The sequence below is a fragment of the Podarcis melisellensis genome (genome assembly GCF_964234715.1).
Source record: "Podarcis melisellensis genome assembly, chromosome: 2".
Classification (NCBI taxonomy): domain Eukaryota; kingdom Metazoa; phylum Chordata; class Lepidosauria; order Squamata; family Lacertidae; genus Podarcis; species Podarcis melisellensis.
Window position 1 is genome coordinate 110,672,154 of NC_138529.1, and position 17,108 is coordinate 110,689,261.

General features: G+C 46.4%; 1 protein-coding gene across 1 annotated transcript in view; it reads left to right on the top strand.

Annotated features, from left to right (window-relative positions):
- The window catches only part of LOC309364391 (von Willebrand factor A domain-containing protein 7-like), a 35,605-nt gene continuing 18,497 nt past the window's right edge, over positions 1–17,108 (top strand). The window contains exons 1-9 of the mRNA XM_081901573.1: positions 1–393; positions 2,036–2,158; positions 5,542–5,721; positions 6,841–6,916; positions 9,206–9,294; positions 9,911–10,075; positions 11,953–12,162; positions 14,204–14,342; positions 15,898–16,034. Of these exons, the coding sequence (XP_081757699.1) occupies positions 111–393; positions 2,036–2,158; positions 5,542–5,721; positions 6,841–6,916; positions 9,206–9,294; positions 9,911–10,075; positions 11,953–12,162; positions 14,204–14,342; positions 15,898–16,034 (1,402 nt within the window). The 5' untranslated portion in view covers positions 1–110. The remainder of the gene's footprint in view (positions 394–2,035; positions 2,159–5,541; positions 5,722–6,840; positions 6,917–9,205; positions 9,295–9,910; positions 10,076–11,952; positions 12,163–14,203; positions 14,343–15,897; positions 16,035–17,108) is intronic.

Below are 17,108 nucleotides of genomic sequence, written 5' to 3' on the forward strand. Positions count from 1 at the left end.
CTGTCTGCCAATAAGTAGGAGGGAGTAGACTGAATAGATAAGAGGTTCCAGTGCAGGCTCAGCTATTTAACAAGCTGGGTGAGGAGCACACTGCAGAACATCTGCAGAAGATGTGTTCCCTTCTCTCCCCCTCCACCCAGCTTCAAAGCATGTTGCTGCTCTCCCTGCTCTTCTGCCTGGACAACGTGAGCGGATTCCTCCCCAACCACGAATCGGGAGGTATAGATCCGGCAGTCTTCACAGATGCTGACATCACGACAGCAGGGGTGCTGCGGGCTGTCGCCCGTTACATGGAGAGGAACCCGTTGCCTGGGAAAAGACCTGTGGCCCCAGGAGAGCTGGAAAATATGAAGCCTTTGGACGCTACTCGGCTCTTCAAGGCCTTCTACAAAGGTAAGCTCAGAAGGCATGGGCGTGAAGACTTCTCCTTGACTGATGCAACTGGGCCTTGTGGCTTTTGCAGAGGATCGACCCTGCGCAGCCTTGCTAGGAATCTGACCTCATTTGCTGACCAGCAGGACCAGGAGACTTGGATCCACAAATGCTTGGTCTCATTGCTCCCATCTATGGCAGCTGACAGAGCCCAGGAGTCCTTGCGAACTGCTTTAACGCAGTAGACCTCCTGGCCCCTGGTAACAGACCTGAGAGTCACGGCTGCCAGTCTGAGCCTTTCCTCTTAAAAACCTAAAGGTCTACCTACCCTCCAGGTAAAGGGAACCCTGACCATTAGGTCCAGTCATGACTGACTCTGGGGTTGCAGCGCTCATCTTGCTTTATTGGCCGAGGGAGCCGGCGTATAACTTCCAGGTCATGTGGCCAGCACGACTAAGCTGCTTCTGGCAAACCAGAGCAGCGCACGGAAACGCCATTTACCTTCCCGCCAGAGCGGTACCTATTTATCTACTTGCACTTTGACGTGCTTTCAAACTGCTAGGTTGGCAGGAGTAGGGACCAAGCACCGGGAGCTCACCCTGTCGCGGGGATTCGAACCACCAATCTTCTGATCAGCAAGTCCTAGGCTCTGTGGTTTAACCCACAGTGCCACCCGCGTCCCTCCACCCACCCTAGAGATCTAAAAAAATCCTGGTTGTCAGCTTCCCACCCCTAAGTAGTCACTAAACCCCATTTATCTTAGGGGAGATTTGGGCATGTGGATCTATCCTACTATCCCATCAGATGTCAAGGAGATGAACAATTATACAACTTTCTGAAGACACCTGAAGGTAGCCCTGTATCATAAAGATTTTAATACAGTGGTACCTCGGGTTAAGAACTTAATTCGTTCCGGAGGTCCGTTCTTAACCTGAAACTGTTCTTAACTTGAGGTACCACTTTAGCTAATGGGGCCTCCTGCCTCCGCCGCACATTTCTGTTCTCATCCTGAGGTAAAGTTCTTAACCCGAGGTACTATTTCTGGGTTAGCGGAGTCTGTAACCTGAAGTGTCTGTAAGCTGAAGCGTCTGTAACCCAAGGTACCACTGTATCTAATGTTTCACTGTGTGTTTTTTTGCATCCTGTTGAAAGCCTCCCAGAGTGACTGGGGAAACCCTGTCAGATGGGCAAGGTATATGTTAAGAAACTATTTCTATTACTATTACTAGAAGGCTGTGTGAGTGCCTATAACGTCCCCATCCTTCTCATCCTATCCTTTTTCCCACTGTCAAACCTTAAAGCAGGGGGCACTTTATTATCTTATCTGTCTGGCCTGCATGCTGCCAAGCTCATCTTTTCCCTCACCCAGTTTTCTCTGTGTCGCCCCTTTCGCCCTTCTGTTTTTCTTTCTCCATGCCACCCCCTTTTCTTTACCTCTGCCACCTCCTTTCCCTTGTTTCCCCCCACCCCACCCCCCGTTCCTTGGTATTCCCATCAAATTAGGATGAGGTCCACAAGCAGTTCAGGGAGCAGAGCATATCCACCTCTGCTTGCGCATATAAGTGCCTCGGGGATCAGGACCACTTCGAAAAGCAGCTGCATTTTCATGTGCAGATTTGTGTGGTTCCAAACTAATGGGACCTTTCCCTTTTTTCTTGCACAGCTGACGTCTCTCCCAGTCGGTTACTCAAAGCCATGCAGGAACTTGTCGATGCGAACAATCAAGTGGAAACCGACCACAAGAAGGACAATAGCTACTTCTTCTACTGCGAAAAGATTGTCCAAAGTAAGAGGCGGTGTGGCTTTTGTGGGGTGAAGGTGCGCGGAGCGATGTTTGGGGTGATGTGTTGGGGGCTCAGATCCCCACAGAGAGCAGGACTGAACCCTTTGCCAATGAGCAGGACGTGCTATCCTTCTGTAGGGAACACACTGGCAAAGCAGACCCCTCTCCCCATCCCCAGACTTGTGGCCCTTGTGGTCTCTTCCAACTCTATGATTCTATGATTCTAAGTGTTTGGGGCTGTCAAACACAGCGGCAGGTCAGAAGGGGGGAATGGAGTGAAAAGGCAGGTGGGAAAGAGAGAGAAAGTGTGCAGTGGATGTTAGGCAAGCCAAACGGGGTGATGTCCAATGGCGATGAAAGCGGGCAACTGAACCCTTCGAGTTAGGTCCCATCAGCAGGGAGAATAGTTCTGCCTGGCATTGGTTCTGATTCCCCTGACTGTTGGGCCTTATCCACAACGTACAGCTAAAGCACTATTATGCCATCTTAGCAGTAATGGCTTGCCCCCCTCCCAGAAAGAATTCTGGGAACTGTAGTTTGCTACAGCTGCTGAAAGTTGTTAAGAGATCCATATTCCCCTCATAGTGCTACAGTTCCCAGAAGAAGACGGCCACTTTGGACAGCAGCTACTGTGAGCTGGGGTGCAAAGCATGTGCCACGAGGCCTGCCATGGAAGCCCATGAGGTGGCAGAGGAGGTTTCTTCACCAGATTAAAAGTACAGTGGTACCTCGGGTTAAGAACTTAATTTGTTCTGGATCTCCGTTCTTAACCTGAGGTACCACTTTAGCTAATGGGGCCTCCCCTGCTGCTGCGCGATTTCTGTTCTCATCCTGAGGTAAAGTTCTTAACCCAAGGTACTATTTCTGGGTTAGCGTCTGTAACCTGAAGCGTCTGTAACACGAGGTACCACTGTAATTCAGCTGCCAGCCTGGTGGGTTTTGAAACCATCTTGCCTACTAACTCGGTAGCAAAATGTCACATGGCAGCCTTGGGACTGCTCTAGCATCTTAGTCCAGCCCTGGGACTCAAGCTTTTGTGATTAGTTCTGCTCCCATTGACCAACGGAGACCCTGCACCCAAACTACAGCCTCTTGACCCACCCAGATGCCAGAACCGTTGAAATTACAAATCACCAAGTCTTTTAAAAAAAGTCCTCAAATACACCTTTAGCAAAAAACCTGAAGCTTTCCTCCTGGGGATAATTGGCGAAGAAATCAAAAAGGAAGATAAAACATTTTTTCAATACGCAACAGTGGCTGCCAGAACCCTCATAGCACAGTTTTGGAAAACGTCTAAAATCCCAACGATAATAGAGTGGCAATCTAAACTATTTGACTCTTTAGAACTGGCAAAATTGACACAGAAAATAAGAAATCAAAAAAGTACAAAATTTAATAATGAATGGGACAAATTTAAGTTATATATGGAAACAGAAATAAAAGGAAAATAAAAATGTTGATAAAAAACAAATATATATTTGAAAAATCACAGTAGGTATGAGATAACTCTTACTACATAAAAATTGCTTGAAAAATGAGACACTGCGGATAAAAAATATGATAACTTTATTCCGAAATCGAGATAAAGGGAAGTCGATGAGTGTTTGTCAATGTAAGTTGAGTTGTCTATATTTTTATTACATGTTTCGTTTTTCGTTTTTTCTTTTTTTCCCTTTTTTCTTGGCTGTGTAAGTATGTTTGTGATATGTATGATATGTATGTATGTTAAAAAGCAATAAAAAATATTTTAAAAAAAGAAATTACAAATCACCAAGTCTACAGCGAAGCATACCTCCAATCTTGGATCAAAACAGGGAGGGGTATCCTGTGGCCCCTCAAAGATTGTTGGCCTCTACCACCCATCAGTCCCTGCAGTCACAGACAGCGCTCAGAGGTGAGGGAAATTTGAGCCTCAGCAGCATTTGAAGGCCACAACGTCACCATCTCTGGAGAAAGAGGTTCCAGGGAAGAGGGAACAGCATCCCATTGGGAATCTGGTGTTTCTCGGGTTTAATAATAATAATAATATTTTTTATTTATACCCCGCCCTCCCCAGCCAAGGCCAGGCTCAGGGCGGCTAACAAGCAATAATAAAAACAAGTTGAATGTGTTGTGACAAATGGCCTGGTAGGCAGGCAAGAATATCTTTGAGAGATGTCTCACTTAGCTTCGCTGGAGCAAGCAATGCCTTGGCCAGCGTGAAGATCTCAGGCCCACAGTAGCTCAGGAATGTGGCCCTTCTTTTGCTGGCATCGGTGATCCCTTGAGCCACTGCGAAGAACTCGAAGCGTTCGACGTAGTCTTCCCACGTGTGGGGCTCTGATAGCTGGAAGGGCTCCAATACCCTTGGACTCTGCATGGTCCTGTGGGCAGGGTCGTCTTCTCAGCTGGCCAGTGAGCTACAATCCAGACTCCGAGGCAGGGCTGCGCTTAACCGCTCCTCAGCATTCCGGATCCCACCTTCGTCGCCAGTTGTTGTGACGTGGGATTTGTGATTTCAGCTCTCTTGACATAATATGCTGGAGACAGTTCTCTAGTAACACTTCTTTATTCAAGCAAACAAGACTGAGACTGAGGAGGGGAAAGCTACATTTATAGGGACAGGGAACTAACTATAGAAAGGATACATTTTGGAGGGAACAATATCAGGCAATCACAGTCCTGCCTTTTGGAGGAAACCAATAAGACAGAGGATCCAAATACAGCAGCTTAAATGAACCAATAGTAGCTGTACCCTCTGGAACCAAAAGGCAGTTACTTTACCCTAATGCAAATACAGACAATAATAATACAGACATAAAATCCTTTGACTCAATACACAACAGAATGAATACAACTTCAGGGGACACAGGAGAAATTGGGGCTTTCAAATTCTTCTATTTTATTTCTTTTTATTTAATGTTGATTTAAAGCATTTTTCTTCTTTTTTTCAAAGAAATTTTTATTCCATATAATCCTTTTTCCAACAGTCCTTATTATCACAGTATAATCCCTTTGACTCTGCCGAGTCTTGACTTCCCGCCCTCTCAGCAGCTGGTATATACGTCACATACTTATTGCATATATTATTGTCATAACTCTACTATTTTACGTTGAAGGTATTATTCCAGTCCTGCTAGTGTCTTTAAGCTTTTGCTGTTCTCCTTTAAATATTCAATAAATTTACTCCAATTGTTATTGTATCTCTGGTCCTCTTGGTCCCGGATCCTCCCTGTCAATTTGGCAAATTCTGCAAAAACTGTCATCTTCACCTGCCAATCCTGGATGGTTGGTAAATCTTGTATTTTCCATTTTGGGGCCAGTAGGATTCTCGCGGCGGCTGTGGCATACATAAACAAATTCTGATCTTTTATTTTAATCTCTCTTAAAATTCTTCTGATTGCCAGGTATAAGCCAACTTCGAAACCTGCAGAACTCTATGCTGGCCAGCCTGAAAGTCCCAGTGAGCTCGTCGGCTTTGGAATCAGCTCGCCGTAGTGCTGGAAAAGCTCTTCACATCCTCCAGAAATTCTACAGTAACACCAACTGGGTTGAGCTGGGGAAAGACAAACCTTACGAACACCTATGTAAGTCCCGATGGCAATGCAAAGATATCAGCTGGTGGGTCTCACCTCCCTGCTTGGGCTAGATGTTGATTTCAGATGGGAATCGTCATAAAATCTGTTGATTAAAATTTAAGGTTACCAGACATCCCTGTTTCCCGGGGACAGTCCCCAGATTTACAAATCAGCCCCCATTCAAAATCCATTGAAGTTGAAAAGTGTCCCCGGATTCATTGGGAAAAAATCTGGTAACCTTCGATTAAATCTAAGACAACTTAGAAAGCTCAAAAGAAGCTGATGATACTGAACCTTCCAAAAATTAAATTATTCCAGTCATGGTAAAATTACTCTCTCTCTCTTTTTTTTCTTCTTCTCTTTTTTTGCAATCATTAATGCTGTTGTTTGACCCTGCCCAGTTTGACCATCCTACAGAGTTAGACAAATTCATTCCAACTAGTCAGTGGGAATCGGCCAAGGGACCCAAAGAACCTTTTGCTTTTTTTACTGAGCCAATTTTTAAAACATATAGCCTGCTTTTTCCAGTTGTGGTCTCAAATAAGTTTACAGAAGCGTGATAAATCTGTCTGAGCTGCTGAATTACAGATTTAAGAGAAGTTCATTGTTGTTGTTTTGTAGTCGTTTAGTTGTGTCCGACTCTTCGTGACCCCATGGACCAGAGCATGCCAGGCACTCCTGTCTTCCACTGCCACCCGCAGTTTGGTCAGTCTCATGCTGGTAGCTTCGAGAACACTATCCAACCATCTCATCCTCTGTCATCCCCGTCTCCTTGTGCCCTCCATCTTTACCAACATCAGGGTCTTTTCCAGGGAGTCTTCTCTTCTCATGAGGTGGCCAAAGTATTGAAGCCTCAGCTTCAGGATCTGTCCGTCCAGTGAGCACTCAGGGCTGATTTCCATCAGAATGGATAGGTTGGATCTTCTTGCAGTCCACGGGACTCTCAAGAGTCTCCTCCAGCACCATAATTCAAAAGCATCAATTATTTGGCGATCAATTTATTGGTCCAGCTCTCACTTCCATACATCACTACTGGGAAAACCATAGCTTTGACTATACGGACCTTTGTTGGCAAGGTGATGTCTCTGCTAAAACAGCATCTTTCCCCCTTTCCTGTGTGTTCTACAGTAAACCCAGCCAGTCCTGTTTTCCCGGTTGCTCCTGCTTCTAAGAAAACCTGTGACAACTGCAAAAGGCTCCCAGGGTAAGTCTCATATTCTCCCCTCACCTCCTTCCATGGGCTTTGCTATGTCCTAAGCTTGGATCCTAGAATAGGCAGGTAGGATCCTAGAATGATACAACTGATTGGCTCGCAGGAGAAGACCAATCAGGCTCCAGGAGGGAGTTAATCAGCCTATTAGGCTGGTAGGTTCGTAGAATGCAACAACTGATAGGCCTGCAGGAGAAGACCAATCAGGCTCCAGGAGAGAAGCAGAATCAGCCAATCAGACGGGACTCATTGTGTAAATAATGTATATAAAAGCCTGAGGTTTGGGGGGAAATTCCATCACTGTTTTACAAGCTGCAATAAAGAGCATGAAATCACTACAGGACTCTATTTCAGGCTTACTGAGAACTGGTTGAACCCATTGTTCTATTGTTGGCGCATGAGCTGGTGGCAACAAAGGAGCATTACTCCCTGTGTAACTCTGTGGCACCTTAATTTTTTTCCTCCTTTCTTTTGTGGTCTCCCACTGAGAGAGAGGGCTCATCCATACTTCTTTTTGTGCTGTGTTTCTAAGTGCAGAAACTCCTCTGTTTATGCTCCTCAAACCCAAAGAGATGCTACGTCCCCTACCCGTTTGTGCCAAAAAAAATGTAAAGCGGATGAATTCAATTCGTAACTATTGTCTAAATAAACTCTACTTTTTAATCTTCCAGACATATGGTAAAACCAAATTATACTTAATGCGTCCCATGCTCCGAAAGTTACAAAATGACTTTTGCCATGTCACAGAATGAAAGAACTGTAGAGATGGAAGGGACTACAATTCCCATCATCCCTGACCACTGGTCCTGCTAGCTAGGGATCATGGGAGTTGTAGGCCAAAAAAAATCTGAAGAGCTGAGGTTGAGGAAACCTGATCTAGGCCAACAGTGTCAAGAGGGCTTTTAAAAAAATATTGTATTTCCCCCCTGAAAATTGTGGTGTGTTTTTTCTTGGGGGAAACAGGAAAAATTGTGGTTCCCCACCCCCCATGGCTTCAATACTTCCTGAAATTTTTTATCTGCTATTAAAACTCCAACTCCTGCCAGCCCCAGGCAGCAAGGCCAGTTGTCAAGAATGATAGGAGTTTAATCCAACAAAGTCTAAGGATCACAAGTTCCCCATCCCTGCCAAAAACACTGGCATATACCTTCTCTCAACTATTTAGTACCGTATTTTCCGGCGTATAAGACGACTGGGCGTATAAGACGACCCCCAACTTTTCCAGTTAAAATCTAGAGTTTGGGATATACTCAACGTATAAGACTAACCCTCTTCCAACGCACACCAAATAAATTTTTTTTTAAAAAAAGTCTCCAGTCCGGCTCGGAAATCCGCTCCACTTCCCAGTGGCCGGGGGCGCGCTTAATGCTGTTGTTGGTTCCCTGCCTTTGTTATGAGCCTTTCCTTTTCTTTTACTGTGGGGGCTGCTTGGGCTGAGGCAGCGGCCACGTGTCTAGTTGCTGGGGCAACACAAGGCCACCATTTTGGACCACGTGGTCTACTACCAGGAGCAGTTAGGGTCATTCTGTTGCTGGTGATTGGGGGGGCTTCTGGGGCCAATTTTCAAGCGTATTTCTGCTTCATCTAGAGAGCTTGGTGTCCACTGATTTAATTTGCTGTCGTTTTGTCCTTTGGTGGGGAGTTGCTGCTGTAGCCAGTGTATAAGACAACCCCCGACTTTTGAGAAGAATTTCCTGTGTTAAAAAGTAGTCTTAGGTAAAGGGTAAAAGGACCCTTGACCATTAGGTCCAGTTGTGACAGACTCTGGGGTTGCGGCGCTCATCTTCCTTTATTGGTCGAGGGAGCCAGAGTACAGCTTTTGGGACATGTGGCCAGCATGACTAAGCCGCTTCTGGCAAACCAGAGCAGTGCACGGAAATGCCGTTTACCTTCCCGCTGGAGCGGTACCTATTTATCTACTTGCACTTTGACGTGCTTTTGAACTGCTAGGTTGGCAGGAGCAGGGACTGAGCAATGGGAGCTCACCCCGTCGTGGGGATTCAAACCGCTGACCTTCTGATCGGCAAGCCCTTGGACACCACCCGCGTCCAAAAAGTCCAAAAGTAGTCTTATACGCCAGAAAATACAGTATTTGGAAAAAATGAAACCTAGTGCACAGCCCTTGGTCTGGTTGGATGATGATGATTTTATTAATCTTTAGAAAGTATATCAAATGTGGTTTGGGGTGAGTGGTCATAGTGCTGAGCAGCCTTCCCCTCCTCTCAAATAAATTACCGGTAATCAAAAAACAGTACATTTACCAACTTCCACATTGCTTGACAGAGGCCAGTTCTCATGTGATGGAAACATCGTGGTGAATGACCTGCTCACAAGTGGGTACAAAGCAGGACAGTGCACGTCCAAACCCAAAGGTAAGGCCAGAGATCATTGCTGGAGTTTGTTTTGTTTTGTTGCCAGTTGTCCCCCATTTTTGCTTTATTTTAACACATGCATAATAATACTACTAATAATAATAATATTTATTTATACCCCGCCCTCCCCAGCCAAGGCTGGGCTCAGGGCGGCTAACAAGCAATAATAAAAACAAATTGAATGAATACAACTTAAAACCAAAATTAAAATACAACATTAAAATATTGAAACCTCATCGCAGGAGGAGAAAGGAAAAGGAAAAGAAAGAGGGGGAGGGAATCAAACCTGAAACTCTTCTTAACCTGAAGCACCACTTTAGCTAATGGGGCCTCCTGCTGCCGCCGCACCTCCGGAGCACAATTTGTGTTCTCATCCTGAAGCAAAGTTCTTAACCCGAGGTACTATTTCTGGGTTAGTGGAGTCTGTAACCTGAAGCGTATGTAACCCGAGGTACCACTGTATATGTATAAACTTAATATAATACAATAAAATAATATAAAATATTATAAAAATATTATAAGTATTATAAAAATTATATATATGCCTGACGTACATAGATGCAACATTGCTCTGATCCAGTCCAGCTTATTCTTATTTCCTGCATTGTCTTTGTAGGCAAATGTGGACATGGTGGAAGAAACGATCCTCTGCAATATTTCTCTCCCACGGGGGGGATCAACAAGGAGACAAATGACCCCCGCCTCTCCCCACATCATCAGCTGCATCAACAAGCAGCCGAACTGGCAATACAAGCCACAAGGGACTTCTTTGTAGGAGATGGTATGGTTCACAGTCAAAACCATAGGGGCACCTACATTTGGTGGCAGAGTTCCAGCACCAGGGAGCAGAGAGCAGTCGGGGTCGTGGCTGGCGCACACCCTGGGGGCATGGCGTACCACCCGCAGGGGCATGGCACCCAGTGCGGGTGGGAGGCAGCCATGTTGGCACCCCACCAGGATCGTGCTGTCAGGGGCGGTGCACTCCCCCTGCCCCCCTCTTCCTCCGCTGGTGCCCACATTGTTGTCTTTTCAGCACAAAGCTCATCCTTTTTTCTGTCTTCCAGGCCACTTATGATCTTGCTTTTATTTTAGTCCTTGTAGCATGGTTGGTGGTTTTAGCTCCTGTGGTTTTGGGTGGTTCTTTTCTTCAGTTGTTGTGTTTTGTTTCTGTCCTTATGTGTTGCCCTTGTTTTTATGCTTTAGGGATTTTATCCTGGGTCAGATTTTTTTAAGGTATATGGGCCCTTTTTGCATGTCACCTTAAACCATGGTTAAAGGTAAAGGTAAAGGGACCCCTGACCATTAGGTCCAGTCGTGGCCGACTCTGGGGTTGCGGCGCTCATCTCGCTTTATTGGCCAAGGGAGCCGGCGTACAGCTTCCGGGTCATGGGGCCAGCATGACTAAGCCGCTTCTGGCGAACCAGAGCAGCGCACGGAAATGCCGTTTACCTTCCTGACGGAGCGGTACCTATTTATCTACTTGCACTTTGACGTGCTTTCGAATAGCTAACGGAGCTCACCCCGTTAAACCATGGTTAGCAATGATTAAAAGGTGAACAAACATCATGATGTCCGAAATAAGGGTGTAACTTACATAGAGGTGAACAGCGTACAGACGTATCACGAAAGTCAAACAGAATCCATTCTGGAAGTCAGTTCGACTTCCAAAGCGCAGCTTCTGATTGGCTGTAGGAAGCTCCTGCAGCCAATCGGAAGCCACAGAAGCCCCATTGGACGTTTGGCTTCCAAAAGAACATTAGAAAATCAGAACACTCACTTCCAGTTTCTGATTGTTCGGGAGTCAGAACATTCGACTCCCAAGGCGTTCGGATGCCGAGGCATGACTGTAATGTCCTGGCAACTGCTACTACTTAGGGGTTTCAACTGATACATGTTTTAAAAAGGTAAAGGTAAAGGACGCCTGACAGTTAAGTCCAGTCACGAACAACTCTGGGGTTGCGGCGCTCATCTCGCTTTACTGGCCGAGGGAGCCGACGTTTGTCCGCAGACAGTTTTTCCGGGTCATGTGGCCAGCATGACTAAGCCGCTTCTGTCGAAAGCAGAGCAGTGCACGGAAACACCATTTACCTTCCCGCCGGAGCGGTACCTATTTATCCACTTGCACTTTGACATGCTATCGAACTGCTAGGTTGGCAGGAGTAGGGACTGAGCAACGGGAGCCTACCCTGTCGCTGGGATTCTAGCCACCAACCTTCCGATTGGCAAGTCCTAGGCTCTGTGGTTTAACCCACAGCGCCACCCGCGTCCCTATACATTTTTACTTACCTTTAACATATTGTTACAACTGTTCTTTTATAGTACAGAGGAACAAGGGACAGAAGGAATCATGAGGGAAGTGGTGACTGGCCTCACAGCCACATTGTGTTGTGTGTTTTTTTACATAGCACACACAAACATTGTGATTTGCAATATATCACCATGTTGAATATTATGAAACCATGATCTGGACTTCAAACCGATTTTTGACAATGCATCCATACCTTGCCCAGCCCTACTGTGTTTGTGTGTGTGCTATACAAAAAATAGCCAATGCCTCTAACATAGCTCCATCCTTATTTCAGATATTTTGCTGGCGATATATCACGACGTTGAAAACCAGCTCTAGACATAACCTGTTTTAACTCTGCATTTCACTAGGGTACGGCCTCCTGGACAAGGTGGGCAGCGATACCTTTAAGAAGTTTTTCAGCCTGGAAGGCTATTCACTCACCTTTGTAATAGACACAACCGGCAGCATGTCAGATGACATAAAACAGGCCCAAACCACCTGCATTGAGCTCATCCGAAAGTATTCCAGCTCCCCAGATGCACCCTTTAACTACATTCTTGTTCCATTCAATGATCCAGGTGAGGATGCATAGCAAAAGAGTTGATTTCTCCCAAATGAGTCCACTTGGTCTTATAGCTATCAACTTACAGATTTGAAAATAAGGGACCAGCAGCCTTGAAAATAAGGGATCAACAGCCAAATTAAGGGATTTTCAGAGCACAGGTATGTTCAACTTCTGAGCCCCTCTGAGCCAAAGGCAGAAAGCCCAGCCAGTAGCCAAACGAAGCCTCATGCGGTGGTTCCCACAGCACAGCAACCCGGCAAAGGGGATGCAGCAAGGAAAACCACCGTCACCTCTCCGCTGGGAAGCGCTGAGCAAAGGCGAGTCCCCAGGCAACGCGGCCGATTTGATCGGCACAAGGCATGCAAGCTCCACCCCTCAGTCGTTCTTAGACTCCTTATTGGGTGAGCAACGCAGCCAAGCAACACAGCTGGAGCCACCCTCCTCCCTGGCTGGCAGAGAGGGAGGGAGAGGAGCTGCTTCCTTTGAAACCCGGGAAATATAAGGGACATCATCAATAAGGGACAGCAGCGGGACATGGTGCTGGGATAAGGGACTTTCCCGCCAAATAAGGGACGGTTGACAGCTATGCTTGATCTGGAATTGCTATCCTTTTTGCTCACTCTTCACAGTGAACCCAAACAGTGTGTGAGGGCCCACGGGAACTGTGGCCCTCCAGGTTTTATCAGAGACTACAACTCCCATCATCCCTCACCATTGGCCCTTGGTGGCTGGGGTGCTGATGGGAGTTGGAGTGCAACGAGAAGGGGAGAGTCGTAGCTGGTGGCGGCGGCTGCATTTATATCCCAAACGTCATCTTGAAGGAGCCCAGGGAATGATAAATTTGAATAATTGCTATGCTGCCCTTCTATAAATAAATAAAAAATTCAGGACAGCTTGGGAACGGAACAATGAGAAGTGTTATAAAAACAACCATGACATCGAAAGACAGCAATCAAAAGTGGTACAAAGCAGTACAGATCAAATGTGAAGTTACCCTGTAATCAAAAGTTTTCTGTGTTGCCCTCCTGTTTCTCAGAATTGTTTTGTGGCACTGTTTTTTAATAATAATAATAATAATAATAATAATAATAGCTCCAACTTTAGGCTGTCCAGTGCAGACTTCCTGAATGCTTTGAGGTTTTTCAGGACAACTGAAGTCGAAGCTTCTTGCTTGCAGCTTTTGCTTCTATCACTGTTCATAGATAGAAGGGGGCGCAGCACTACTGATATGCCCCTGAATTGCACCATAATTGTGACAGGTATTTTTAATGTATACAGTCATACCTTGGGTTACAGCTGCTTCAGGTTGCATTTTTTCGGGTTATGGACCACGGAAATCCAGAAGTACCGGAACAGGTTACTTCCAGGATTTGGTGGTCGTGTATGCGCAGAAGCGCTGAATCGCGCTTTGCGCATTCACAGAAGCACCGAATTGCAACCTGCGCGTCTGCAGACACAGGTTGTGAACATGCATCCTGCACGGATCACGTTCGCAACCCGAGCATCCACTGTATTTTGTTTCATTATTAAAATGTTATTGACCCCATTCTCCCGTAAAGGGGAAGGATAGAAAGTGAACTGAATAAATAAAATACTAGAGAGCAGGGATAGCCAACCTGGTGCCAGTGTGGTGTAGTGGTTAAGAGTGGTGGACTCGTAATCTGGTGAACTGGGTTCACGTCTCCGCTCCTCCACACACAGCTGCTGGGTGACCTTGGGCCAGTCACACTTCTCTGAAGTCTCTCAGCCCCACTCACCTCACAGAGTGTTTGTTGTGGGGGAGGAAGGGAAAGGAGAATGTTAGCCGCTTTGAGACTCCTTTGGGTAGTGATAAAGTGGGATATCAAATCCAAACTCTTCTTCTTCTCTCCAGATATTGTTAGACTACAACTCCCATCAGTCCTAGCCAGCACAGCAAATGGTCAGGGCTGGTGGGAATTGTAGTCCAACGTGGAGGGTGTAATATTGGCTACCCCTGGCTTGGGGTATGTCTGTATCTACAGCGTTCGGTTCATGTCTTCACAACTCTGTCCATCTCATATGTATCCCTGCAGGTGTTGGTCCAGTCCAAGAGACTCATGACGTGGATGAGTTTAGGTCCTTCATCTCTAAGCTCAAAGCTGATGGCGGTGGTGACTGCCCAGAGTTGGCACTAAGCGGTCTGAAGTTGGCTTTGGAGCACAGCTTGCCACGGTCTGCCCTTCCTTCCCTTATTCCCGAAACAAATCTTCTTGTTACCCTTGTTCCTCCAGTCCTACTACCACCTTGGCTTGAGTACCCAGAAGTCTGGTGCTCTCTTAAATCCCTTATGCCTTGGATTTCTTTCTTTCTTTCCAAACTTAGGTTCCAAAGTGGTAAATGTTTCTGAATTATTTGTACAGAAACACTGATGGCTTGATTAAGCCACATGGTAATAGTAATAATAATAATAATAATAATAATAATAATAATAATAATAATAATGGTATTATTTATACCCCGCCCACTCTGGGCGGCTCCCAACAGAATATTAAAAACACAACAAAACATTAAACATTGAAAACTTCCCTAAACAGGGCTGCCTTCAGGTGTCTTCTAAAAGTCTGGTAGTTGTTGTTCTCTTTGACATCTGATGGGAGGGCGTTCCACAGGGCGGGTGCCACTACCAAGAAAGCCTCTGCCTGGTTCCCTGTAGCTTGGCTTCTCGCAGCGAGGGAACCGCTAGAAGGCCCTCGGAACTGGACCTCAGTGTCTGGGCTGAATAATGGGGGTGGAGATGCTCCTTCAGGTATACTGGACCGAGGCCGTTTAGGGCTTTAAAGGTCAGCACCAGCACTTTGAATTGTGCTCGGAAACATACTGGGAGCCAATGTAGGTCTTTCAAGACCGGTGTTATGTGGTCTCGAGGGCCTCTCCCAGTTACCAGTCTAGCTGCCGCATTCTGGATTAGTTGTAGTTTCCAGGTCACCTTCAAAGGTAGCCCCACATAGAGCTTATTACAGTAGTCCAGCTTGAAGCATCCAGCTTAGACCTCCTTACTGGTAGTATTCACATGGTGGAATGGGAAGAACCAAGGCTTGATAACCGTTTCTCCAAAGGTTAGGAGGAATGGCCTAGTTAAGCCTGGCAGGGTACCTTACACTATGGTCCTAACCCCTTCATACATTTATTAGACTTCAGCATGTTGGTTGTATAATAATAATAATAATAATAATAATAATAATAATAATAATAATAATAATTTTATTTATACCCCGCCCTCCTTAGCCAAGACCGGGCTGAGGGCGGCTAACAACCAATAATAAAAACAAGTTGATTAAAATACAATTTAAAAGATTAAGATACAACATTAAAACATTAGGATGCAGCCTCTTCACAGGAGGAGAAAGGAAAAAGAAAGAGGGGGAGGGAATCAAACTGATTCTAAGCCAAAGGCCAGGTGGAACAACTCTGTCTTACAGGCCCTGCGGAAAGAAATCAGATCCTGCAGGGCCCTGGTCTCATGAGGCAGAGAGTTCCACCAGGCCGGAGCCAGTGTTGAGAAGGCCCTGCTCTGGTTGAGGCTAATCTTACTTCCTTAGGGCCCAGGACCTCTAGGGTGTTGCTATTTATGGACCTTAAGGTCCTCCGTGGGGCATACCAGGAGAGGCAGTCCCGTAGGTGCTTATCTAGGTCAGTAGGTGAGGCGGCTTATCCAACAAATTGCTCGCCTCCCTGTACAGCATACTGTTCAACCCTCTTCCATAAGATCCCTTTTCATCTTCTCCAGGTCTGAGATCTTCACCTTTACTGATGCTGGAGCTAAAGACGAATACCTGAAAGATAAAGTCACCGTCCTGATTGATTCCTCTAAGTCTGTGGTGAACTTTGCTCTCACGGGTTATTGTTCCAGCCGGAAGCGCAGAGGTACGTAAATCCTGGCAAGTAATATGTGTCAGCTTCGCCTTTGAGCCGGTGCCAACGACTGGGCTCAACCTCTTCTGCCCCGACTGGGCCAGGCGAGCTGGGAAGGCACTTCCAGAGACCTTCCACTGCGTGAGAGCAGGTCTAAGTGCAACGGACTCACAAAGCGTGTTCTCCTTCATGGAGAGCACGTGTTGCGGTGGGGGCCGATAAGACACTCCAAAGTTGTGGGGCGGGCTAATTGGTCATTGGCCACTGCTGTGATTGGGCTTCCTTTGTTGTTGGGAAGAAATTAATGTTGCCATTTTGTGATTGACAGCCAAAAATGTTAAAACTCCCTGCACGAAGAGTAGAGCTTCCTCTTTTCGCTCCGTGCATCAGATTGCCCGTCCCCCCTCCCTATATTTAGGGTTGTTCGCGTTGACCTTGCTATGCTTGTCATGGGGTCGTCTGCCTTGGGGCAGGGGCCCGGTAGGAATTTTGTCCACCTGGCTGATTGGCTGGTGCCATTTGGTTTTTGCCTACTGTGTAGCAAATCGTCACAACTTGTAAGGTTGCGGTTAGGCACTGGTTTATGGTTTGGTTGGTTGAGGGGCATGGATTGGCTGTGCCTGCCCCTCTAATGCTGCTGCTGCAAAGGTATTCCGTTAAAGGAATATAGGGGCTCACCATTGCTTTTGCCCGAACCCTGTCAAGGGGCTAGGGCCACGCAAGAGCCCCTGGTTGCATTTGGGGAGGGCTGAGGGCAGGTTCCCTGCTCCGTCGCTATCCCAAAAATGTATTCCCCTTTTCTGACTTTCGCAAACTTGCGGAATGTCAGTCTGTCCCCCCGCTGGGGGGCAGATAGTCGCAACCAGTGCCTAAGCAACCACTCACATTTTTTGTATTTTCATAAAGTTGTGGCCAAAATTATGCCAAAAACCTTAAACAAAAATTACGTGTGATGTGCGAGTTATTTGGGGTGGCTTGGGGACCTCGACAAGCAACTTTGAGCTGTGAGCACCAAAGTCAGCAGAGCACAGCAGATTATGAATCACACGAACGATGGCTCTGAAGTGTAACTTCTTTATTCTATTA